This window comes from Lonchura striata, chromosome 17, assembly GCF_050655825.1.
Source record: "Lonchura striata isolate lonStrDom1 chromosome 17, ASM5065582v1, whole genome shotgun sequence".
Taxonomy (NCBI): domain Eukaryota; kingdom Metazoa; phylum Chordata; class Aves; order Passeriformes; family Estrildidae; genus Lonchura; species Lonchura striata.
In genome coordinates this window covers 6,215,197-6,238,418 of record NC_140719.1, presented here as the reverse complement: position 1 = coordinate 6,238,418, position 23,222 = coordinate 6,215,197, and the positions used below count along the sequence as shown (strand labels likewise).

General features: G+C 57.2%; 4 protein-coding genes across 16 annotated transcripts in view; all 4 read right to left on the bottom strand.

The window, feature by feature from the left end:
• Positions 1 to 475: 475 nt before the first annotated feature.
• Positions 476 to 4,382, bottom strand: ST6GALNAC6 (ST6 N-acetylgalactosaminide alpha-2,6-sialyltransferase 6). 11 transcript variants are annotated; one of them, XM_085594058.1, is made up of 7 exons: positions 4,316 to 4,382; positions 3,795 to 3,907; positions 2,924 to 2,982; positions 2,612 to 2,791; positions 2,053 to 2,450; positions 1,756 to 1,863; positions 476 to 1,676 (listed from the first exon to the last, which is right to left on the bottom strand). In XM_085594058.1, exons 3-7 carry the CDS (start codon positions 2,936 to 2,938, stop codon positions 1,487 to 1,489), a joined length of 891 nt encoding a protein of 296 aa, XP_085450184.1. In that variant the 5' UTR covers positions 2,939 to 2,982; positions 3,795 to 3,907; positions 4,316 to 4,382; the 3' UTR covers positions 476 to 1,486. The 11 variants fall into 11 exon arrangements, with proteins under 11 accessions (XP_085450184.1, XP_085450185.1, XP_085450188.1 ...); XM_085594059.1 differs by having other exon boundaries at positions 4,304 to 4,357; XM_085594062.1 differs by having other exon boundaries at positions 2,924 to 3,064; positions 4,200 to 4,337.
• A 1,096-nt stretch (positions 4,383 to 5,478) lies between these two features.
• Positions 5,479 to 8,498, bottom strand: ST6GALNAC4 (ST6 N-acetylgalactosaminide alpha-2,6-sialyltransferase 4). 3 transcript variants are annotated; one of them, XM_085594065.1, is made up of 6 exons: positions 8,331 to 8,498; positions 7,568 to 7,644; positions 7,158 to 7,322; positions 6,593 to 7,005; positions 6,365 to 6,472; positions 5,479 to 6,284 (listed from the first exon to the last, which is right to left on the bottom strand). In XM_085594065.1, exons 2-6 carry the CDS (start codon positions 7,577 to 7,579, stop codon positions 6,095 to 6,097), a joined length of 888 nt encoding a protein of 295 aa, XP_085450191.1. In that variant the 5' UTR covers positions 7,580 to 7,644; positions 8,331 to 8,498; the 3' UTR covers positions 5,479 to 6,094. The 3 variants fall into 3 exon arrangements, with proteins under 3 accessions (XP_085450191.1, XP_077644067.2, XP_085450192.1); XM_077787941.2 differs by lacking the exon at positions 8,331 to 8,498 and adding an exon at positions 7,871 to 7,928; XM_085594066.1 differs by lacking the exon at positions 8,331 to 8,498 and adding an exon at positions 7,871 to 7,928 and having other exon boundaries at positions 6,385 to 6,472.
• A 612-nt stretch (positions 8,499 to 9,110) lies between these two features.
• Positions 9,111 to 11,907, bottom strand: DPM2 (dolichyl-phosphate mannosyltransferase subunit 2, regulatory). Its single transcript, XM_021551371.4, has 4 exons — positions 11,879 to 11,907; positions 11,406 to 11,495; positions 10,242 to 10,344; positions 9,111 to 9,956 (listed from the first exon to the last, which is right to left on the bottom strand). Exons 1-4 carry the CDS (start codon positions 11,879 to 11,881, stop codon positions 9,898 to 9,900), a joined length of 255 nt encoding a protein of 84 aa, XP_021407046.3. The 5' UTR covers positions 11,882 to 11,907; the 3' UTR covers positions 9,111 to 9,897.
• A 1,561-nt stretch (positions 11,908 to 13,468) lies between these two features.
• The window catches only part of EEIG1 (estrogen-induced osteoclastogenesis regulator 1), a 37,169-nt gene continuing 27,415 nt past the window's right edge, over positions 13,469 to 23,222 (bottom strand). The window contains exons 7-12 of the mRNA XM_021551353.4: positions 22,613 to 22,764; positions 21,377 to 21,481; positions 20,940 to 21,129; positions 20,630 to 20,751; positions 19,465 to 19,534; positions 13,469 to 18,606 (exon numbers count right to left, since the gene is read on the bottom strand). Of these exons, the coding sequence (XP_021407028.1) occupies positions 18,561 to 18,606; positions 19,465 to 19,534; positions 20,630 to 20,751; positions 20,940 to 21,129; positions 21,377 to 21,481; positions 22,613 to 22,764 (685 nt within the window). The 3' untranslated portion in view covers positions 13,469 to 18,560. The remainder of the gene's footprint in view (positions 18,607 to 19,464; positions 19,535 to 20,629; positions 20,752 to 20,939; positions 21,130 to 21,376; positions 21,482 to 22,612; positions 22,765 to 23,222) is intronic.

The following is a 23,222-nucleotide window of genomic DNA, read 5'->3' as shown; positions in this document are numbered from 1 at the left end:
CTCAAATTCCTCTTACGAATCCAGCAGGGGGAAGAGGGGCTTGGGTGGTTGTAGATGCTGTCTATCCCATGAGTTGGGGTGATGTTTGAGCAGTGCCATGTGTATGAGCAGCTGCCCCTCCACAGCTTGCCTGATGTGCCAACCCCAGCGCCAGTGCCATCGTGCTGCTCCCTTCTGTGCCCATCTCATGGCAACGTCCTTCTGTGGCACCAGGCTGTGACAGGAAACGGTGATCTCCCAGTCCTCGCACTTACCTGCCCTTCCTCCTCCTCTGGGACTGCAGAGACCCTGTGACCCCAGGGCACCTGGCTGAGGGGGACACAAGCTCTGTCACTGCCAGAGCTGGAGTCAGCCAGGGACTGGACATGGATCCCACCTGGACATGCTGCCACCTTGCAGCACCCTCCTGTGTGCCCAGGGACAGTATTGCTGGGGGTCACTGCCATCATCCCCAAAAACCCCTCCAGAGCCAGGCTCAAGGTAACAGACTGCAGCAATATTTATTCCTGTACAAACAATTACAAAACATGGATGCCCCACTGCTTCCCCCAGCACTGAGCCCCTCAAAACCCCAGCCACAGCCAGAGGGAAACTGAGGAATGGATTCCTGCCAAGGCTCAGCACCCAAACACACCATATTTGGGTGCTTTCCCCAGATCAACTTCTCTGCTGCTGAGAAATTAGTAACAAAGTCCTGTCCCAGCCAGAGGGTGCCAAGAGGCACCACTGCCCCCCACTACCTGCCCACTTTTAAATTGTTTATAGGCAGCTACTGGCCCTTTGTTTCCAATAATGAGCAGCCCCTGCTGACTCCTTTGTCCAGGAAACCCAAGTAGAAACCCCAGGATTAGAAGCAGGGAGAAAAAAACCCAAAACCCCCAAAAAGCTCCCAAAAATCCCATCTTTCAGTTAGAAAGGGTTCTGGCAGTGTGGGGCGCAGTGGTGCTGGGAGGGGCTGGTGTTTCTGAGGTTCTGGGACAGGGAGGGTGATAATGTCACCCCCATGGGGTCCCACCAAAAACTGTGGGGTTCTGCTGTGGGAAGGATGACTGAGGACTGGGATGAGGGGCTGGGGGGGCTGAGCTCCAAAAGGGGGTCTCCTCACCCAGACTGCTGGGGGGAAGAGTCTCTGTGGTGACCTCAGAAGTGGTGCAAACCAAAACGGAGCCGAGGAGTCCTGGAACCCCCCTATAGCCTCACAGGGGCTGCAATGTGCACGGACCAGGATGGGGCAGGATATCATGGCCAAGTATCCTGCACACGGAGGGGGGACACCCCATATCTTACATTCACCACCTGGTCCCCAAATACCAGCTCAAACCCCACCACATCCCAGGTGCAAGGAGCCACCACGCACAACAGCAGTGGTCCTGTGGGAGGCAGCTGGTGGCACCTGATGCCAGGATCCCACCACTCCCAGGGGGATGCAGGGGAGCCCCCATCCATCCCAGCTGCAGGGGTCTGCACAGCAGGCATGGGGCAGCCCCTAGGTCCAGGTGGGGTGGGAGAAGGTGATGTTGTAGAGGTTGGCCCAGCTGGCAAAGACCCTCTTCTCGGTGATGAAGCGGTGGTGGTTGCCCCGGCGGCTCCGCTCGTTGTGGATGTAGGTTGTGCACTCGTCGGGGCCCTTGGGTTCGTAGTAGTGGTAGGGCAGGCGGCGGGGCGGGGGGTGGCGGCTGCAGTGGGGAAAGAAACACTGGGTGAGCCCCATGGTGGGGTCAGGGCGCTGGGGTGGGCGCCTGGGGGTCTCCTCACCCGCAGTAGCTGGGTGGCACCATGCCATAGACGTGGATGGCGTCGCACAGCTCCACCGCGATCACCATGGTGAACCAGCCAGTGCTGAGCCACGAGCGAGACTTCTCCCTGGGGAGCAAAAACAACAGGAAGGATGACGGGGGGAGGTGATGTGGATAAAGGACCCCCTTAGTGTCCCCAGCGTGCCTCATGGACCCCCAGCTTAATGCTGCAGCCCGTGAAGCAGCTCCAAGAGTCAGCTGTGTCTTGGGAACCTGGAGAAAGGGGGACACAGCAAAAGAGGCGGCTCTGAGGTACCTGTCCTTCCCTGTCTCTCCCCGAAACAAGTCATCAAACTGCTTCATGCGGCCGGGGGAGACAACGTAGGCTGTCATGTTGGGGAACGAGGCGCAAACGCGCTGGATGATCTTCAGGAGGCTCTTCTGCATCTTGGTGGGCGGCCCCCAGAAGATGAAGATGGTCTCCGGGGTCTTGTTGACGAACTCTTGGGGCCGCTTGAGGACACGGTAGAGGCTGGAGTGGGCCACCACGCGGAAGCTGGTCTTGTTGCCCACATCAGCACTGTAGCCCGTGGTGGGAGCATCGTTCATGCGGATGGTGCACTCAGCCCCGTCGATGGCCGTGCCCAGGTGGGTGCCCAGGAGGTGGCTGGAGCTGGTGACAATGACGCATTGGTGGCAGCGGGCAGTCAGGGTCTGGTGATGACAAGTGCCGTCAGCAGGTGACTTTTGGTGTCTCCGTGGACAGGGTACTGTTCCCTGCCACTGTCCTCGGGAGGGGACAGTTTGGCTGGGTGCCAGCAGAGGGACAGACCCTGTGTCACCGCCCAGGCCCGGCCCTGCTGCCCAGCCCGTACCTTGTTCCCGCAGACAGGCAGGTACCCGCTTCTCACCCCCCACTTCTTGAGGTCGGGGGGCCGGCGGGCTCTGCCCCGCAGGCGGCTGTAGGGGAAGACCTCGCTCCCGTTGCCGGAGCTGTAGATGATCAGCAACATGATCAGGGCAAAGAGGACCCCCAGGGCGGCGGCGCGCTGGCTCTGCGGGCGGGGGGAGAGCATCAGCCGCTGCCCCCACCCCACGGGGGTCGGCATCCACCCCACTCCCAAGGCATCTCCAGCAGGATGCCTGCTGTCCCCAGGTGGTCCCCGAGGTGATTTTCTGGCACTCACCGTGCTGCCACTCATGTCTCCGTGCCAGCCTCAGCACACAGCGATCGTCCCGCGAGCACCTGCAAGGCATGTGGTCACCCCCAGCCTGGCCCATCGCCCCCAGGCTGCCAGGGTACACGGGATGAGTCTCCAGGTCCCCCTCTGAAGATGAGAACATTCCCCCGGAATTTATGAGGGGAAAAAAAATGCTGTTGACAGAGGCTGGGCAGACTCCGGGGTGTGGAACAGCCAAACCCAGCCGCAACTTATGCCTGGGGAATCCCCACGTTAAACCGGGTCCAGGGAGGATTATCCTCCCCTCGTGGGGATGAAACCACTCAAACCGCAGGGTTAGGGAGGGTCAACCTGCTGCACGTGCAGAGAAATTCCATTAAAACCACCGCCACAGAAGCCTTGGATCAAGAGGGAATGGAAGGAAATGAGACCTAACCCACTCAGTGCATGCATGGGATTGCATCCAGCAGGGTTGCAGGGATCTCTCCAGCCCCAGAACCCACTCGAATTTCCACTCAAAGTGGACTGACCCAATTTAGTTTTGGGAGCCCTGGTTAATGAGCCCCAGCCATTCCCGGAGCGCTCCAAGCAAATGGAAATTAAAAACCACTGAAGCCTCTTTACTAATTGTCACAAGGAAAATTATGCAACAGCTTGAGATCTACCCCTGGGGGGAGCTGACACCTCGAAACGCTCCCAGGCCCGGGGGTGGTGCCAGAAGGTGCCAGCCTGCCCGGGGCGCCCAGGCCATGCCCGGCGTGGTGATGCTGAGGGGCTTCACCGTGCGAGGGCTGGGGACGCGGTGGGACCCCCGCTCCCGGACCCCTCCTGGCTCCCTCCACAGTCTCGGGCCATGTGGGGGCACAGGGAGCCTCACCTGCCGGGGGCTCTCATGGAGTCCGCCACCTCCTGCGCCCCGCGGGCGGCGGGCGCTGCCCGGCCCCTGCAGCGGGCTCGGCCATGGCCGGCACCGGGGCTCACATCGCCGCTCTGCGGGAGAAGGCTGCTTCAGACCCCCCCTCCTCCGCCGGGGATCTCCCAGCCCCGGATGCGAACCGTGCCGCCCTCCGGGAACGGAAAACCCGCCCGGCCCGGGGTGCGAACCTCCCGCCGCTCCTACGCGCGAGTCCTCCCGCGCCCCGGGGAGCATCCCCCCGCCACCGGCAGCGGCCGCGGCGACACGGGGGGGAGCCGGACCCTTCCCACCCCTCCATCCCTCTGCGCCGGCCCCGGGAACAGGGGCCGCTTCCCCGCCCGGCCACGGCGCGTTCCGCCCCTGCACCGGCTGAACGGGCCCGGCGGGGAGGTCCACCGACCGCTCCGGCCCGCAGTGCGCCCCGGTACCGCTGCCGATATCGATACCGCTGCCGATGCCGGTACCGTTACCGCTGTCGTTACCGAAACCGCTGCCCCCGCCCAGGCCGGGTCCTAGTGCCGCCCTCCCGGGGTGGGGGAGCACCGCCGGGTCCTAGCGCCGCCTCCCCGCACCGAGAGAGCCGCCGGATCCTAGTGCCGCCCTCCCGGACCGGGAGAGCCGCCGGATCCTAGTGCCGCCCTCCCGGACCGGGAGAGCCGCCGGATCCTAGTGCCGCCCTCGCGGACCGAGAGCCGCCAGATCCCAGTGCCGCCCTCCCGGACCGAGAGAGCCGCCGGATCCCAGTGCCGCCATCCCGGACCGAGAGAGCCGCCGGATCCCAGTGCCACCCTCCCGGATCGGGAGAGCCGCCGGATCCCAGTGCCGCCCTCCCGGACCGGGAGAGCCGCCAGATCCTAGTGCCGCCCTCCCGGACCGGGAGAGCCGCCGGAAAGACCGGGACTGATCCCCCGGTGCCCGGTGCGGACAGGGGCCCGGGGCCAGCCTGCCCGCTGTGCCAGGAGCAGCACGCCGCATTGCTGGCATGCCGAGCTCTCCCCCGCGCTGGCCCGGCAGCTCGGGGCCCGCTCTGGGGAAGAGCTCCACCGCCGGCAGGGACCTGCATCCCTGACGCCTCTCCAGAGCGATTCTGGCTCCGCTGTGCCGGTGATGCCTTGCCCTGCGTAGGGCTGTGGAAGATGAGACAGCAGGCAGAGTTCCTTGGGCTCCTCTGCTGAGCTACACTGCAGCACCCCCAGGTCTTGGACCACCCGCTCCTCACTGTGCCCCAGCATCTCTGCTCCTCCTCTCATCCCTGAGACAGCACCAGACCCACCCAAACATGCGGCACGTGTTTATATGTTCAAAGGACTGCTGTGGGCTCAGGGCCACGCACTTGCCCATGGCATGTCCCATCTCTCCAGGGACATGGGAGCTGCCAGTGCTGTGTGACAGCCCAGCAGCACTGAGCCCTGTGGGACTGAGGATCACGCCAGACCCAGCACCCATCCTACGTAGATGCAGCTGCTGGTTCCCAAATAACCTCAACTGCTTTCAGCACCCTCTTTCATGTTTAGGCTCAGCTCTACCCACTTGTCACCTCCCAATTATTTATAGCCTGGCAGCCTGTCATAAGGTGTTGAGTATCCCCCCTCCCTCACTCCTTGTCCTGTCCTACAGCCACAAGGGGCACAGCAAGGGGCACCACTGAATTAAAAACAATTTTAATGGCCACATTTACTTTGGTCTGAATTCAAGGACACTTGTGACAAGGCAACTCACAGTCCCTAGGGCACATGTGGCTCCAGGGCTTCCCAGTTGAGGGGATGCAGGCACCAAGCAGCAGAAGGCAGAGCCTGGATCCAGCTGCCTGCACCCCACACCCAGCACTGTCCAGAGGGCAACAACTAGGACGAGGACCACAGTAGAGCTTCGTCCCTGTGAGAGGCACCAGTCTGTGGCCCTGGTGGGGCTGAGCATTTCTGCCCCATGTCCTGCTGGAGTCCAGCAGAATGTCTAATCCTGCACTAAATATTCCTCCTAGTAGAGAGAGCAGAAAACCAGGTCTCCCTGGGTCCATCCAGGCAGGCGTTTGGAGCTGGTGGGACTGCATGGGTCCAGCTCATGCTCCCCATATATCAACAGGGGGTTCTCATCCACCAGCTGGGGAAACAGGCAGTGCTGCTGCAGAGATGGAGACTCCCTGCTCCAGGTCTTGGCAAAAGGTGTCCAACCATGCCACTGGCAGAGCTAAGACATGTTGCTGCAGGATGGAAGCTGCCCGGCCGCTGAGGTTCTTGCTGCCTCACCCCGTGGCTGGCGCTCTACCTGCCCGCCCAGGATGGGTGGTTGAAGACAATGTTCCTCCTCTTGGCCCAGCGGGAGAAGATGGCTTTCTCGGTGATGAAGCGGTGCCCAGCACGGCGAGCTTGCTCGTGCATCAGGTACATCTTGCACTCGTCCAGCCGGCCCTTCTCAAAGTAGTGGTACGGCACGCTGGAGTGGTTCTTTTCCCTGGCAGGAGGGGACAGGGCGAGTGTGAGACTTGGGGGGGACACCGGACCACCCCACATCTGCCCAGCCACCCCCCACACCTGCAGTAGCTGTCGCTGACCATGCCAAAGACACAGATCTGCTCGCACAGCTCCATGGCCAGGATCATGGTGAACCAGCCCGTGCTCAGGAAGGAGCCGGATTTCATCCTGCAAAGCATGGTGGTCACACTGGAGTGGGTGGCACTGTGCTGCTGGCCCTCCCACACTATGGGTACTCAATGTGGGGACAGGTGGTACGTGATGGGCCTCCTCAGAAGCCAGCAGTACCTGTTCTTCCCTGTCTCATTCTGGAAGATATCGTCACAGTATGTCATCTTCTCCTCCGTCAGGGTATAGATCTGCAGCTGGGGGTATTTCTCCATCACCTTGACCAGCGCCTGGTAGGTTGAGCCCATCTTCTCCCTGTTCATCTTTTTTGCCGGCCCCCAGATAAAGTAAAGGGTCTCTTGTGACTGCTGGAAGAAGTAGGGCTGGTTGCCCAGCAGCAGCGGAACGCTGGTGTGCGAGACCACCCGGATGGTGCTGCGTGCCCCCACGTCCTGCTCGTAGCCGCTGGTGGGGGCATGGTTCATGCGCAGGACGCACTCCTGCCCGTCGATGGCCCGTCCCAGCTGCGAGCCCAGCATCTGCCCCGAGCTGGAGACGATGGCGCAGTGGCGGCACAGCGCTCGCTCCAGCGGCTGTGGGGAGACACGCCGTCAGCTCCTCCTTCCCTCCCGCAGCAGCTGGATACACCTCAGCCCCTTCCTGCCCTTCCCAAAGGACAGGGAAACTGAGGCACAGGTGGGCCGAGCCGCCCCACCGGTCCCAGCGCTGCCGCATCCCCACGCACCTTCCCGTCGGGAACGCGGCTGTAGCCCTGGAAGCTGCGGACGCTGGAGGCGGTGGGGCTGTCCCGCAGCCCCGGGGCCGAGCAGCAGGGCTGCCCGTGGTAGCAGAGCAGGATGTACAGCACGGCGGCCACCACCGCGCACACCAGCGTCAGGAAGAGCCGGACCTGGAAGCAGAGCGGGGGGAGCTCTCCGGGCCTGTCCCCGTGCACCGGCCCCGCGCCGGATGCCGGTGGCCCCGTGGCCAAGAGGGAGTTTCCCCCCGGAGGGTGTTGAGGTGTGCTGGCGGAGCGGTGCCGGGCCCGGCTCGCTCCCTGCAGCGGCGATGCTCGCACGCCCTACGGGCTCCGTGCCGCCCGCGGGCACCGGGCTCAGCCCCTCCGGCCCCTCGCCCGGCCCCAGCGGTACTCACCAGCATCTTCATCCTCGGGGGGCTGGCGAGCCCCCGGGCGGGGTCCGGGGGTCACCGGGAGGCTGGGGGCTCGCACCCTGCAAGCGGAGCGGGCTCAGCGGGGCGAGGTCGCCTAGCGGGATCCCCGCCACGCCTCGTGCCGGGACTTCCCCGAGGCCGCTACCGGGATCCCCCCACGCACTCTCATTCCCGTTCCCCGGGGTCCCCCACATGTGCAGTCCAGCTCCCCCCGTGCCTCCGCGGGTGCCGCCCGGCCGGGCAGGGGCCGCGGCGTCCCCGGTTCCCGGTGCTGGCCCCACTCACCGAGCCGGGAGCCACCGGCGGGTCCCGCATCCCGCCCGGAGTGCGGCCGGTGGGCCGCGGCGGGGCGGAGCCGAGCGGGCACGGCCGGAACCGGCACCGGGACCGCCCCCGGCCGCCCGCCCCGCCCCGCGACCCCGCTTCCCCGGGAGCGCGCCCGCCCGCGGGCTCGTGCCCGCGCACCGGGACCGGCCCCGCGCCCAGCTCCTGTGTCCCGGCACCGATCCCCGCCTCTCTCCCTGCCCTGTGCCTCGGGAGCGACCCCACGGCTCCTTCCCCCTCTGGCTCGGCCCTCTCAGGCTCCCTCAGCTCTGCAGCCCCCCTGTCCCCTCCGGGCAGCAGCAGCTCCCGATGAGCCCAGGGACACCGCGAGGGTCCCGAACGGCTCAGGACCGGGACCAGGGCAGGGGACACCCTGGCACCCCAGACCCCATCGAATGGCCCCAGGGGCTGCCCCCATCACCTGCAGCCCGTCCTGCCAGGGCCAAGCCGGAGCACCCATGGGAAGTGTCCCCAGAGCGAGCTGCCCGCTGGCCCGGGGCAGGGGGGGCACTGAATTTCTTCCACTGGAGATTAAGAAACATGAGATGTAACCTTGAAACCAATCCCCCACACTGTCCCGAACAGGCCTGAAAACGGAGAGGAAATGACAGGGACACCACTGGGCTCCTGCACAGGAAGCAAGGCTGGAGGGGGCGGTCACACCGGCAGCTGCTCAGTCACCACTGAATTCTTCCACCCTCTGATTCCTTCTGCCCCAGCCCAGAACCACCCTTGTAGAGTGGGCTGAGCCCCGGCCAGCAGGCGAGCAGCAGGGAATTTGACAGCTCAGCATGGCCTGGCAGCCTCTGCAAGAGCTGGAAACAAACCTGCAGCCAGAGCCTCACCTCTGGACCCTCTGCTGGCTCCTGCAGCCAGGCTCAGCTGTGGCCCTCGGGGTGTTCTCAAGCCACCAGCATCACCCCAGGCAGGATGGGAGGCTGTGGGGCATGCTGCTGGCAGGAAATTCACAGTACATGCATGAAGGGTTAGAGTGCCCTAAATCTGCCCTCCCCAGGCAGGGTACAGCATCCCCAAGAATGGCAGAGGCAGCACAAAGTCTGGCCAGGTTGTCTCTGGTGCTTCCCTGCCTGACCTCACCAGCAGGACCTTTTCAGCAGGATGTCATGCACTGCCCAGGCCATGCAGCTGAACCCACCCTGGCAGGCTTGTGGCACCCTGTGGCATGGGCAGAGGACAGGGAGCGAGACTTACAGACGTTTATTGAGGGTGATGCTGCTTGCTGTGCTCCAGGGGAGCTGCCAGGGCAGCAGCTGCTGCCAGGAGAGGAAAAACCCCGGGGACAGGACACTGCCACCACACCTGCCTGCTCAGCCCCAGCCTGGCTGGCACATGGAGCCTCGTCCAGGGCAGGAATCCAGCCAGGACTGAGAGCTGTGATGGGAACCACACCCAGCACTTCCCTGTGATCCAGGACAATTTCTCGCCACCCCCTCAGCTGGGTGGGACATGGGGCAGCACTGTCCCTGCTCCCTCTGCATACCCAGCCTCATGGGAGTCCCTCTTCAGAAGGGCAAGAGCCCCCAGCACTGTGATTAGTCTTTCCAGAAGCAAATGGAGAAGGAAAACCTGCCCTTAGCAAGCCCAAAGTCTCATTTCTCACCTTTCATACTAGAATGAAAAAAATCCCACAAACTGTAGGTAAACTTTTAAATAAAATTCCCAGAAGGAACAACTACTGGGCTGAGCCAGAGCTGAGGGGAAGGAGTGCCCAGAGTGGGCAGGGCAGCCCCAGCTGGGGAGCAGGTCCCTCAGCAGGGGCTCTGGTCCCTCGCTTGATGAGCCTTGGATGAATCCTGCTTCTCTTTGGTCAGTGAATTGTAAACTACAGGTTTAGTCTCTGCAGGAGGGAACGTGGGAGCAGCTCAGTGCTGGGCACCTTGGAGATGTCTGCCTGGAGCTGCAGGAAAAGTCTTTTCCTGGCTATGATGCTGCAGCGTGGGCACCTCTTCATCTCCTCAGCCAGGCCTTCAGTCTGATTTCTTGGCATGTTTCCTGCTCTTCCACATGACAAACATTATAAAAACACCTGCCAAGAGAGAGAGAACCAATTGAGGTAGGAAACTTAATTCCAGGCCCTTCTACAACACCTGGCAATGAGAAACGGAATCTCAGCAGAGAGAGAAAGACAATTCTTCTGTCCAGAGGCTCAAACAGCCAAAAATCACAAGCAGCCCCAAGTCCCTGTGCCAGGCGAAGCTGCAACAGTAACCACAGAGAGTGTAAGTGTCACACGTTAGCTAAACCAGTAGCAACCCTCTTCTCTATTCCTAATTTAGAAGTTTCTAATTAGAACCACAGCAATAACTCTCACCTATAAATAGCAGCAGCAGGAGCCCGGCTGCCACAGGGATGATAACTGCATATTCCCGAGGCAGGAAATACTGGTGGATCCCATGGTCACTGTCGATGAAGGGCTGCAGGGACACAGAGGGGTGTCAACAGGTGGGCACAACACCTCGAGTGCAGCCTCGAGGTTTTGGGAGAAACATGGAAATACCTGCTGTGAGATGGCTAAAAAAGGGTGCCCAGAGCTGCAGGTGGCTCGGCCACAGAGACAAAATGAAGGTTTTGGTGTTCAGTGGATAATGGCGGGGGGGCTATGGGGCTGGCACAGGGTCCCACAGCCCCGGGGGCTCGGGGTGGGCAGAGCTGCTGGTGCACAATACAGCAAATCCCTCTGTCCCTGCAGAAAGGAGCAGCTGCCACCGGCTCTGCTCCGTGGTTATCCCAGCAGGATCGCTCTGCAGAGGCCAGTAGAAGGCTCTGGACGCTAGGGAGCACTGTGAGGATTCCCAACAGCAGCCAATGCTCCTGCAGCTCTGGGAATGCCGGGAGCACAGATATGGACGGGGCAGCAGAGCGAGCAGATGCAAAAGGGGAATTCAAATCGCTTGGAGTTGGAGGGGAAGCTGCTGGGAGTTCAGACTGAACCTGGCCTCTCACACCTGGAAAGCTCATGGGGAGAAGGTTCTTTCCAGGGAGAAAATCACTAATGACCTCAGCTGATGTGTCTCCAGAACTGGGCAGCCTCACAATCACTTTCCCAGAGCCCTGCATTCCCTAAACTCTTCTCTTCCCTTACAGATTTGGTAAGATTTGTCTCTTTCTATGTTTTCCTCTGTCATCTCCCACCAGAACCAGGAATCTGGGGGATGCAAATGTGAACATTGATGACTACACCTCCATCAGGGCCAGGCTTCAGCTCTTCCCAATGGCTCATCCAGCCCTGGCTCATCAGCCCATCTTGGAACAGCAGGTGGGCACCACGATCAATGTTTGGTGCTGCCCAGGCAAGGCCAGGAACACCCAGATGGGATAAGGACAGTGCCAGCGCACAGAGGAAGACCTGCCCTGAAATTTTTAACCCAAAGGCAAGAGCCCTTCGGGCACACAGACACATCATCACCTGAACAAAGGCCGGGGAAACACCTGAGTATGGCGTGACTGGGATTACATTGGCCAGAGGAACCCGTACCAGTACGATGATCCAGAGGGTGTAGTAAACGAAGAGGACGAGGCTGAAGGCGACCAAGCCGAACCCAACCAGCTGGTCCGTCGCTGTGGCCTGCAAAGGGAGAGGCAGCGCGGGATCCCCGGCAGCGCCTGTGCCGGAGCGCCTCAGGGCACCTGCGGCTGCTGCCGCGACCGGGCAAAGGGGCAGGGCACCGCGGGGAGGAGACCGCGGCGGATGCGCCAGCGCGGGCGGCCGTGCCGGGCCGGGCCGGGCCGGGCCGGGCCGCGGGAGCTCCCCCGGCCAGGTAACACCGCACCCCAAGGGCCGCTCCCGGGAGGCGGCCGGGCCCGCTCTCTCCGCAGAGGCGGCAGCCAGGGAGCCTCGCGAGGGCTCCGGGCCGCGGTTCAGCCCAAGCCCCCGGTGCCGAGCAGGGACCGACAAACCCAGCCAGCCACCCTCCCTCCCGCGCCGCTCCGGGCCGGGCCCGCACTCACCATGGCGCCGCCGCCGCCGCCCGCCGGCCCCGCCTTTCCGGCGCGGCCACCAATCAGCGAGCGGCCCGCCAACCCCGCCCCGGGAGCGGCCAATCGGCAGCGGCGGTGGGCGGGGCGCGCGCGAGGCCCCGCCCCCAGCCCCGTCACCTCCCGGAGCCGCGAAACGCTCGGAGAGAGCGGCGGGAACGGGGCGGGAACGGGGCGGGAACGGGGCGGGAACGGGGCGGGAACGGGGCGGGAACGGGGCGGGAACGGGGCGGGAACGGGGCGGGAACGGAGCGGGAACGGAGCAGAGAGAGCGGCGGGAACGGGGCGGGAACGGGGCGGGAACGGAGCAGAGAGAGCGGCGGGAACGGGGCGGGAACGGGGCGGGAACGGGGCGGGAACGGGGCGGGAACGGGGCGGGAACGGGGTAGAGAGAGCGGCGGGAACGGGGCGGGAACGGGGCGGGAACGGGGCGGGAACGGGGCGGGAACGGGGCGGGAACGGGGCGGGAACGGAGCAGAGAGAGCGGCGGGAACGGGGCGGGAACGGAGCAGAGAGAGGGGCGGGAACGGGGCGGGAGCGGGGTGGGAGCGGGGCGGGAGCGGGGCGGGAGCGGGGCGGGAACGGGCCGGGAACGGGCCGGGAACGGAGCAGAGAGAGCGGCGGGAACGGGCCGGGCCGGGCTCGGGCAGAGAGGCGGGCTCGGGCGCGGGCCCGGCCCGCTCAGCGCGGAGAGCAGCGCCGCTGCCGTCCGTATCTCTCCCGCAGGGCTGCGGTCCTTGCCCCGCTCGGCGCTCCTGTGCTCCAGTGCCGCTGCCTTTCCGTGCGAGCGCCGTTCTCTGGTTGCATCGCGCACCTGTGGTGGGGATGGATCCCGACACCAGCTCTAGTCCCCGGGACACTGACGTCCCACGCCCCAGCCGTGCCTCCAAACGCACCCGGGGGCAGCGGGAGGAAAGGAACAAGCTGAACCAAACAGCCAAGGGACAGGCACAAACGACAGAATCATAGAATTGGCTGCCTCCCCTTCCTGAAACAAGGGAAAAGGGAAGACCATGCTTGGGACTCAGAGGTGCACTGACCTTTGTGTGGCCAAAGCTCTGGGAAGGTGGAAAAGGCAAAAGCTGCTTCCTCTCAGGGCTCCTGTTCCCCTCGAGCCCTGTCAGCCATCAGCATTGGGTGTCTGGGCACTGATTGTGCCTCCCTCTCCATTAAGGAGGTGGTGAGCCTGTGCTGGCCAAGGGGCTACTCAGGCATGAGATATTTATTCCTTGGAGCCCTGCTGGGCTGTGGGTCCAATCCCCCAGGCAAGCCTGGTGAGGTAGGCCCAGTAGGAGAGGCAGTTTAGGCAGAGCCCAGGCTGGGACAGAACACAGGACACTGCTGCCAACTCAGGCAGGTCTCCCCTTTTCCCTGGATTGCTGCTTCCATGGGACTGGTGCTGTGCTGCCAGCTGCCCTCCATCTCCAGGGAAGGGCTGGCAGGGATCTCTGCTCCCTGCTGCCAGAGCAAGCTGAGAAAGCAAAGCCAAACTGTTCTAGGTCCGAGCAAGCCCTTCTCACCCCACAGCATTTAAAACAAGAAACAGAGCAAGAAGAATCAGTGTGAAGTACCAAAAAACCTTTATTTTTCCCCCAAACCATAACAACATTTGACATTATACTGATTTCCTCATATATTTGTTATTTCTCTACATTAGGAACCAGATACAGAAAATACAAACACGATCTGTTGAATCAAAGACGGCACAGCATTCCGTTAGAAAAAGAAACAAAAAAACTAGAGGAGCAAGATAGAAATGGTGAAAAATAGTCATTCCCTCCAGCCCAAACTTTCCAAGAATCATCATCAAAATAGAGCAGTGGAAGTAGCTTCTCTTTCTAAACGCACCTCTGCTTTAAGACAAAAGTTAGATTTATCTTTAGATTTTGAAAGTAAAAAAAAGTTAAACTATCTTTCAAGCAATTTTGGAAGTTTGCATAGACCCATTCCCTTTCCAAAAATATCAGCCATCTCTCTATAGAATCTGATACAAATCGAGTGCGCCTCAGCCAAAGGTCACCAAGCTCAATTCACTTTCAAGAAAATAAAACATGATCTCCCCTTCCCCTCCCTCCCCCCACAAAAATATGGGCTCTACTGTTATTCCACGTGTTTGAGGCAAGTTACCAGGCTCAGCCACATCCCTTGCTCAGAGCTTCACCCCAATTCCTTTTCCTTTCCCGTTCATTTCCCGGGGTTTCCATGCTCGCTGCCTCCCGGCAGGGCAGCGGGATGGGAGGGCGCAGGGAGGGCGCTGATGGACACAGCTCTCAGGAGGGAATTTTGCTTCCATCAATCCCTCCCCGCAGCGAGGAAGTGGCTTTTCAAGGACAAACACCTGCGACCAGGCAGAGTTTGTAGGAACTTGTCCCTGGGGACCGGCCTTGTCCAAAGGGCTCGGTCACCAGAGCAAGAACTCGGCTAGAGACCAGGTGGGGCAGCAGGGAGGGGCAGGGGGGTGGAGGGGGTCTGCAGCCCCCGGGTAAGGCAGCAAGGAGGGGAGGGGGAGCCCCTCACCAGGAGGGGTTTAACTGTGGTGCTCTAGCGTACCTGGAGTGAGGTTTTCCCAGAGGTTCCCAGCAGCAGTGCAGAGACCAGCTGCACTGCCACCTGCTTAAAAAGAAACAGCAACGACAAAATAAATAAAAAGTCAACCCCTCCTATTTAGATGAGAATGAAATACTATTTCTTCGGGCCTCCACCTGGTTTGGAACCCTCTAAAAACTGAAGCAAACGTTTAAAAGGGCTTGTTAACCTTTCTGCAGGGGGCAAAGTGATGTGGCAACAAGGGGGGGAGAAATCACACGCCTGCTGCCCATCACTCCAAGGGTCAGAACAGCACGAGGCCCCCATTTAAAGTGCTGACCATACAAAAGATGATGATGAGGGAGCAACATCCTTCTCCTCCCTTTTCCCATCACAATTTCCAACTGAAATCCACCTCCTTCACCAAGTAACAACTAAGCCTATTCTTCTGGACACTCAGTTTTATATTGGTTTTAAAAAAAGAAAAGAAGTTAGTAAAAAAGTTACACTGAATTTCCTAACGCTTTGCAATGTGCTTCCACCAACTAAAGGTTGAGAAACCAGAAGCAGAGCCCACATGTTTTGCCTGATCCTGAGATTGAAGCAGAGAGCCAGCTCTGCTCTCCAGGGCCAGCCAGGCGTGAGCAGCCCTGCTCGTCAGCATCAGAGACCCAGGGGATGCAGAGTCTTGCCAATAAGGTCCTTTTGCTTGTTTAAGCCACCTCTGAATCCCCTGAGGAGGGGAACAATGTGGGGAAGAACATTCCCCTCTAAGCCCCCCTGAAATAAAATATCAATGAAACAATTAATGCAGTCAAAAAAAAACCAGCCTGCTGGATTTGTATAAAAAAAAAATTCCATAAACTTCACAACAAAAAAGAAAAACCCAAAGGAAACTAGCCAGCGGTTTGGGTCTGGAGACTGATTCACTTCTTAAATGTTCTAAGTCCAACAAGGAACAGGCAGCAATGATGCCACAAGGAAAAAAGTGCTCGTGAGATGCAGCTTCCTGAGGCAGCAGGGAGTGTGTAGGACCAGTGACCCCACAGCCACCACCTCAGGTGCCCACGGCTGCCTGGGGACTGCTGGGCACTGCTTGTGCTGGATGCACAGCAGGAGCTCTGCATGGGATCTACAAATAGGAACAGACTGCTCCTTCCTCCCTCCACGTCTGCTCCAGGTCCCCCAGCTGTGCTGCACAAGGCTGGATGACTAGGACTACTTACTCACTCAAAACCAGGGGCAGGAGAGCTAAAAAGCCACACAAAGACCAGAATCTGTGGAGGGACTAACGTGGAGACAAGGAAGAAATACCCTATGAGACACAGTTATCAGAAATGCAAGCAGTGATGTGCCAAGCCACTGGAAGAGAAGCCAAAGACGTGCCCAGGTTGGCCACAGTGATGTGTTGGAGCAGGTTGTGCCTCTGCCAACCTGGGAAGAAGAGACCAGTGCTCTCAAAAGCTCAACTGCTTCTCCTCTTGCTTTGCTGGGAAGATATTCCTCCCTCTGCCCCACTGATTTCGTGACGTGCCGAGCTGCCAGTGCCTCGGAGCAGCCAACTCTTGCTAATGGAGGCCAGAAGAAGGCCCTGGGATCCCAACTGCTCTGACAGTGACTGCCATTGTTTCTCATGGGAACAGAGGCAAAGCAGCAAAATGAGCTGGGTTACAGCCTCTTTCCTGGCTTATGCTTGCTCCTTTCAAGTCTTGGTTGGATCTGATTTCCCGAGGGCCTTTGTTGGCCCCTGGGGAGCAGCCAGAGCCTTGGCTCTGCACGGCCATCCACAGAGAGGGCAGAGCAGCCACTGCTGTCCGAGCCTCCTCTGCCCTCGCCCTGACCTGAGCAGACGGTCAGGCCAGGCCTGGCTGCCTGGCACTGCCCCAGGGAGAGAGAAAGACAAGCAGTTCTCTCCTTCCTGCAGACACGTGGCACCCCAGGAACAGGGCAGGATGCTCAGCAGCCTGCAAGTGAGTGCCAAACCTACCCAGGCTGAATGAAGAAGAGATCACCATTAAAAAAAACCTAGCAAGTGTGAAAGAGCTTTTGTTCTCGACAGTCTCAAAAAATCCAACACTTTTTTCCTACATTAAACCAAACCAAGGTGTTGTCTGCATCCCCTTTTTACCCTAATTCAAATTTAATTCCCTTTGAAGGGAAAGGGTGGAAAAGATGCATATCCTATATGTGGTCTGTCCAAATACAGAAAGAAACCTCTTGACTCAAAGAGAGAAACCATCAAAACATAGTAAGCAACTGTATAGTTTTACCACACTGCTGAGCACCCTCCCCATGCAGCATCCTTAGCTAGAAGGGTAAAAAAAAAAAAAAAAAGCTGAATCAAGGCCCTTTCATTCCTTGTTTCTCATTCTGCCAGATTCCCTTTTCCAGTAGCTCATCTGCATGCATTCTGGCCAAAGAGACCACAGTTAATGCTTTTTTTTTTCCCCCTCCTTTAAAAGAGGCTTTACAATAACTAAGAATTTGAACAATGTGATCAGTTACAAGTCACTCCTTGCTGAACAGAACGAGTGTGTGCCTGTACACACACACACAAGTGCCAGAGGGGAGCCAGGTCCTGAGTGTGGAACTGCTCCGAGGGCACGGCTGCCGAGTGCTACCACAGAACACTGGCAAAAGAGGAATGGGCACTACACAGAAATAGCTTATCAGCTCAGGGGCTCTGTACAGGGAGGGCTGCAAGCACAGCCTGCTGCTGGCCCACAGCTGGGGGCTGCCCAGATCCTCGCTGGCAGGAGAAATCTCCAAGTGGGAGCTGAAAGGGATCGACATCGCTGCCACACACTGCAAGGAAAAGTGTCAAACAACTGCAGAAACCAAACCCAAAGAAGAGCAATTGAAAGATCAAACACAGAACAGTTTGAAGCCTTGTCAGAAGAGTTCACTCACCACAGAGCAGGTCAGAACAGCTGCTGTGGCTAATGCAGCAGCAAACACCCCTTCTACCCTTGAAGGCAGAGACAGTAGCTTCTCCCCAGCCCCAGAAGGAACTAGCACAGACACAGATCTCTGCTGACAAGACAAAAAAGCCAACACCAAATCCCTTACTAGCCCAGGTCAAGAGAGGCAATTGACATCACCACCACAATAGAGAGACCACTGCAGTCAACTGCATCCAGCTCTGGCTTAGCAAAGGGTTGTCAGATGAGATTCTTTTCACAGTCCAAGAAGGGCAGTTCCCTTCCTGAGCCAATGAAACAAGGGAAAAAAAAAAAAAGAAAAAAAAGGAAAGAGGCTTTATATTCCAAGCTCCAACAGGACTATTTGCTGAATCAGTCCAGCAAACACAGATTATACTCCTGGAATAGTGAGTAGAAGCCTCCTCCAGGTAAAATCTACAACCTCTAAAGTGCTCCTGCTCATTCTAGTTGATGAACACCCCCTTCCATGCCCAGCAGTGGAAGGGCTGCTGCAGTCAGTGGTGTGACGAGCACTCACATTTAACCGTTCACTAACTCCCAGCTGGATTGCGGTAGAGTTTTCTGAAATGCACTTTTGGGAAGTATTTCCTATGAGAAGATGTTGTTTGGGGATGTGAGGATAGGAAGGTGAAGTGTACACTACAGCATACCTTGTTCAGTAAAACCATTGCCTTGGGAGGTGATGTTCCCTTGCAGAGTCAATGGAATAAAGCATCCTGCAAGTGGCCATGTCACCATGTCCCCAACAAGCAGCTCTCGGTTTGGTTAGAATGGTTTCCCCCACCCCCAGTGGTTTGAAGAGTTCACAGTGGTATAACCCAATGCTTTGGGGAGACAGAAACTGAGAAGTCCCCTGCTGCAAGTGAATGGGTGGAATGAGGGATGCAGATGAGCAACATCCTCTGGGACTAGCCCAAGGATAAGTCCCACAGACAGCTTGTGTCTGAGCAGGAACAGGGAGAAGGCATGCACTGGAACGACCAGGAAGCAGAGAAGGACAATGCCAATGCAGGGAAAGTGCATGTTCTGGAGTGGTCTCGGAGTACTTCTGCAGTGCAAACATACGGGGAGGGGCATGGAGAAATCCCTTCTGGAATGCTGCATGAAGAGAGGTAAAGGTTGGCATCCATGTGGCAGCGGACTGGGTAGGGGGCCTGTGTCCAGCAGCTCTACCCTGTTCTTCACATTTAGTGGGTTTCAATCACCACTGGCTCGTAAACTCCAGATGAGACCCTGGGGAGGCAGAGGGGGAAAGGGGCCGGTTATTTTTCACAGTCATTTTAGCAACCAAGCTCTGATTCAGAGCTCTCCACTCAAACATCTTCTAAGCCCACCCAGCACTGCCAGTAATTAGCTAGCCTTGCAGGAAGTCAGTCCTTGGAATACTGAGGGGACAAAGAGGTGGCAAGTCAGCAAGAGAGCACAGGAGAGAGCTGGGTGTGACACAACAAAGAGGGAGTATCCTATCCAGAACAAAGCCAGTGTGCAGAGCTTTGCTGTGCTCCCAGTTTTGATACATTTTTGCATTACCATTACTGGTCCTTTTAATTGAACTGAACGATGCAGCAAAGCCTCAAACACAACTGGCCAAGAGCTGTACTAAGAGCTACAGTGGTAAGAAAAAGTTTTATTGCTTCAGAAGGCTTGAGAGAACAAGCCCTCGATGATTATGGAAGTGGCAGGGAGAAGGGACAGCAAGAGGCGGCAGGGAGAAGGGACATTTTTGATATTTTGGACTGCTCTGGTGCAGCTTTGCTGCAGGCCAGCAGGAGGCAAAGCTCCCTCCTTCTGGAACGAACGGGAACCAGCCTCTACCATTTTGTCCTTTAATTCCTCACTTCTGAAGGATTCTGTTCCTGGATCTAGCAACCAGGATCCCATTATCCCTCTGAGCTCCTGCTGAGCACGGCATTCATACTCTAGTGCAACTGCAGCCTGCCACCAAAGGGATCCCAGGGTTGTTAATGTGGGAATAAAGCCACCATATGTAGCACATGATGTCTCCTGTAGCAAAAAGTGGAAGTTTTCTAGGTACAGAGCCCACTCATCTCTCTGGAGCCCCTCTGTCTACCAGCCTTTTGGGAAACCTACCTGTTTCCCAGCTGAATACCGCTCAGCGTGGTTGTTCCGTCTCTGCTCACAAACAACCTCAGGTTACTGTCTGCAGATAGAAGAGGAAGACAGACATCAAAATCCAGAACTACTGAGGCTGCCAGGAACTCCCCTCCCAGACACACCATCAGCATAGAACAAGTGTGTCTCAGCAGAGCACATCCACACTTTCTGGTGGTGTTCCCACAGTCATTGAGCCCCTGGGAACTCCTTCCCTTGCTCCAAAGGGGAGCCTCCACAACATGCAGCTTTGGACGAATAAAGGCAGAGATATTAATTCAGTCATACTGCCTCTTTTAAGGCAATTCCTCTTTTATCCAATTCCAAGTTCTTGGTCAGCTTATACACATCTGAACAGATAAGATGTGGGGTCTCACACTGCTTTGGTAGAGTCACTGGAGGAGAAACTCAGCCTGTTCTGCTGGTGATAAGCAGCTGCATCCAGTCTAGTTCTAACCCACACTGAGTGAGGTATAACTCCCCACAGGGTAAGTGTGCTTCCATGTGCAACAATTTAAGGTGACTAATGGTGAATTAATGAAGCACAGATAACAAGCTAGGCTCAAGTTTAAAACTTAACAGAAAACCTCAGATAAAAAAAAAAATCAGATTAAAGGTTAATTTATATGCTAAACTGGAAAATGAAACTGAAAACAAAAGCAGTTACATGTGACTGCAATGGAGGAAACCCCTTCTTAAGCTCTCCGACAGACCTGATCACCAGCACATGGTAACCCATGTTTCTGTGGAGATGTGCTGCTTCCCCTCCAGTTGTGCTCTCCTCGTTTGATAAATACCCTTGGCCTGACCCTGGATGAAGGCCACTAGAGCAGTGCAGACAGCTGATGCAACTGATCTCCACTGTGCTGAGAATCAGTATTTTTCCTCTCTCTCCCTGCATGTTTGAGCTACCATTCAATCTCTGCTGTCATGTGTGGAGCAGCAGCAAGTGCTATCTTGTACATACATGTGCAGCTCACAAACTCACGTGGTTTATCAACCACAGAAACACCCAGCAAGCACTGAAAGCAAATAGCTGTCAAAAGGAGAAGGGAGCCCATGGCAGATCAGATCTGACTGTAAACGCTTGGCAGCCTTGCAAGAGGAACAACCCAGACATCCCCTCTGAGGCTTCTCCTCTCACCTTCAGTATTGCTGACATCTGTGAAGTCCTGACTCTGCATTATTTTCTCCACTATATCATCAGCATCGATCCTGGTGTCATCCACTCGGGTTGGGTGACTCTCCATTGAATCCTTTTTTCTCCTGGCAAGAGGAAATCCAGGAAAAACTTACTCAGCTTTTCAAGACACAGGCTTCTACATACTGTCCTGCTTTTCTTGGCCACAGTCTCCTCCGCAGTGGCCACAATCTGATCCACTGCTGCCTGAAGACAAAGGAGCAGGTTCTATCTCTCCTTCCCAGAGAAAGGTCTTTGCTCCACTGTTACTCACCGGGAGGGTCTGTCCAGCAGGAGGGGCGGTCTGGGGGGCCGAGGTGGCTTCTCCAGTTTGTGTTCCCTCTCCCCCTCAGGATACTCCACGGTCATGCTGAGCCCCCCCGAGGCGCTGCTGCTGGTGGACGTGTTCCGGCGGTGGGTCAGGTCGGACATGCTGGAGGAGCGGGAGTGCTCCGTGCTGTAACCTGCCAACACAAGGATCACAAACCTCAGCTGCTGCTGCTCCCACTCCTGGCAGCACAGGTAACGGGCAGGGAGCTTCACAGCAGCACTTCTGCTCCTGCACACAGAGGGTTAAACATCTATGGGCTCATCTGCAGGGACTGAACAGGAGGCTGGTATTACAGAGCAGGGTGAGAGATGGCTGAAAATCACTCTCACAGGGGTTGCAGGAAGGAAAAGGATGGCAGAGCTGTGTGGATCAGTGGTTACCAGAGATCTTGGACTGCTGGCTGGCATAGCTTGAGTTCCGCGAGTGCCCCGAGTGGAAAACTTCCTCTGGGCTGGACAGGTTCTGATCTGACTCTTCTGGGACACCTGCCAAGGAAAAGAGGACACTGTTTACACCATAACCAAGCCAGCACATGGTGCACTGATCAGCTGGGAGTGAAGACTGATCTTGGAATGACAGATCAAGGAAAGGACAGTCTACTGGCCAGAGCCCTGCTGTACAGGCCAGCACAGGGATTAGAAACACCCAGGGAGTAGAAAAGACCACAGTGAGCTCTGTCAAGTTTATCACTATTTCTATCCAGCACGTGAACTTACAAACATCTCTGGGGCCTGGTAGCATCTAGGAGGACAAGTAGAGTCTGAAACTATCCATAGGTAAAAGCATCAAGCTAAGACCAAGTAGGCATCAGATGGCCATTGGCAGTAAAGTATTTCAGCCTCTGTTTGGGTGCTTCTGTTACCATCTTTCCCTTTCTATTACTTGTGAGAGCCTGTACTACTTAAATAACCTCTGAATTTGATACCGACCCTTCAGCATAACCCCTGCTCCTTTGCTAGTCCTGCTTGTCTCTCTGGATAAGCAGGAAGCTTATCCAGAAGTGCATAAATGGCATAAATGTAACACATTAGCCAGCTTTTTAAGAACACCACTTGCACCACGTGCTCTGTCAACTGAGGGGATGAGACTCAAGTGCTATTTTGGTGCAGTGTATCTGCCTGCACATTTGGAATATGCTGGGAAGGACAAAAACTGATGTGAAAATGCAGTGCCCTTGAAAACAGGCTTATACAGCAGCCAAAGAACTGCATCAGCAGCTGGAACAAGGCCACTAGACCTTAAACCAACCTCTAAAACCTTCAGAGGAACTTCTCTAGAAGATAAGTCGGAGCAACAGAATAGCTGAGTGCAGAACAATGGCAAGTGCCATTGAACACAATGGAAAGCAGGGATGAGCAGTGCATGAATTATTAAATCCCCAGCAAAAAGAACAAATTATCCCCAGTAACAGAAATATGCATGTGGCAAATAGTCAACCTTCCTCTTCCCACTTAGATGGCTTGGTTATTCTCAATATTCTGAATGAGCCATGGGGTTGAGGATGGGTGTGGGAAAATATGCAAAATTAAAGTTTCTGTGCTTGCAACTGCTGGGAAAAACAAAGGAGTGTCCAGGCACAGCCACACATTGCATGGCTCCAGGCTGGGCATTCAGACCTGAGCTGAGAATGGCAGTTCTTGGCTTGGCCTGGCGCAGGGAGCCAATTGTGGAGGAGCTGCTGCTGCTGGTGGTTCCCTCGCCCTTGCAGGTCAGCTGCAGAGTAGAGTCCTGCCCCGGGATGGTGATGGATTTGGCAGTGGAAGGAGGCCTGGAATCAGAAGGGAAGGAGGTTACAGACTGCCAGGCAGGGAGCAGGCATCATTCTGTCCATCCCACCCTTCTCAGCAGGGGGAAGCTGGCAGCCCTCTGACCAGCAGCTCAAACGGGATATTGGGTTTTGTTTTCCTACATGCAAGACTGGTGTCTTCCCTACCTTGGATTGCATTACAAGAAAAATCAAGTTTTTGAGGTAAATTAAGGCAAAAAGAGGCCATTCATTCATTTACACAGGACAACAAGCTGAGAACTTGCACTGTCTTCCAGGACACCATCCAGAACTGCCCTTTCACCCCCAACACGTGTCCACTGGCCACCTGGCTTCACAAACAGGAACTAGTTTGCTGCTGTCCAGCTTCCTTTCTCCTACACCTCCTTGGCCAAAATTAAACCTTTTATCCCAGCAAACCTGTCCCCCTATGAGACCACTTTTACAGCAATCAAATAACC

Coding starts and splice junctions, on each gene's coding strand:
- ST6GALNAC4 (XM_085594065.1), bottom strand. Junction 7,006..7,157: donor GCCGCGTTCCCGACGGGAAG/GTGCGTGGGGAT, acceptor GTCTCCCCACAG/CCGCTGGAGCGAGCGCTGTG. Junction 6,285..6,364: donor GTCAGCGACAGCTACTGCAG/GTGTGGGGGGTG, acceptor CCCTCCTGCCAG/GGAAAAGAACCACTCCAGCG.
- ST6GALNAC6 (XM_085594058.1), bottom strand. Junction 1,864..2,052: donor GGAGAGACAGGGAAGGACAG/GTACCTCAGAGC, acceptor TTTGCTCCCCAG/GGAGAAGTCTCGCTCGTGGC. Junction 1,677..1,755: donor GTGCCACCCAGCTACTGCGG/GTGAGGAGACCC, acceptor TCCCCACTGCAG/CCGCCACCCCCCGCCCCGCC.
- DPM2 (XM_021551371.4), bottom strand. Junction 10,345..11,405: donor CCCTCTGGATCATCGTACTG/GTACGGGTTCCT, acceptor GTGTCCCTGCAG/CCCTTCATCGACAGTGACCA. Junction 9,957..10,241: donor CCTGCTGCTGCTATTTATAG/GTGAGAGTTATT, acceptor CTCTCTTGGCAG/GTGTTTTTATAATGTTTGTC.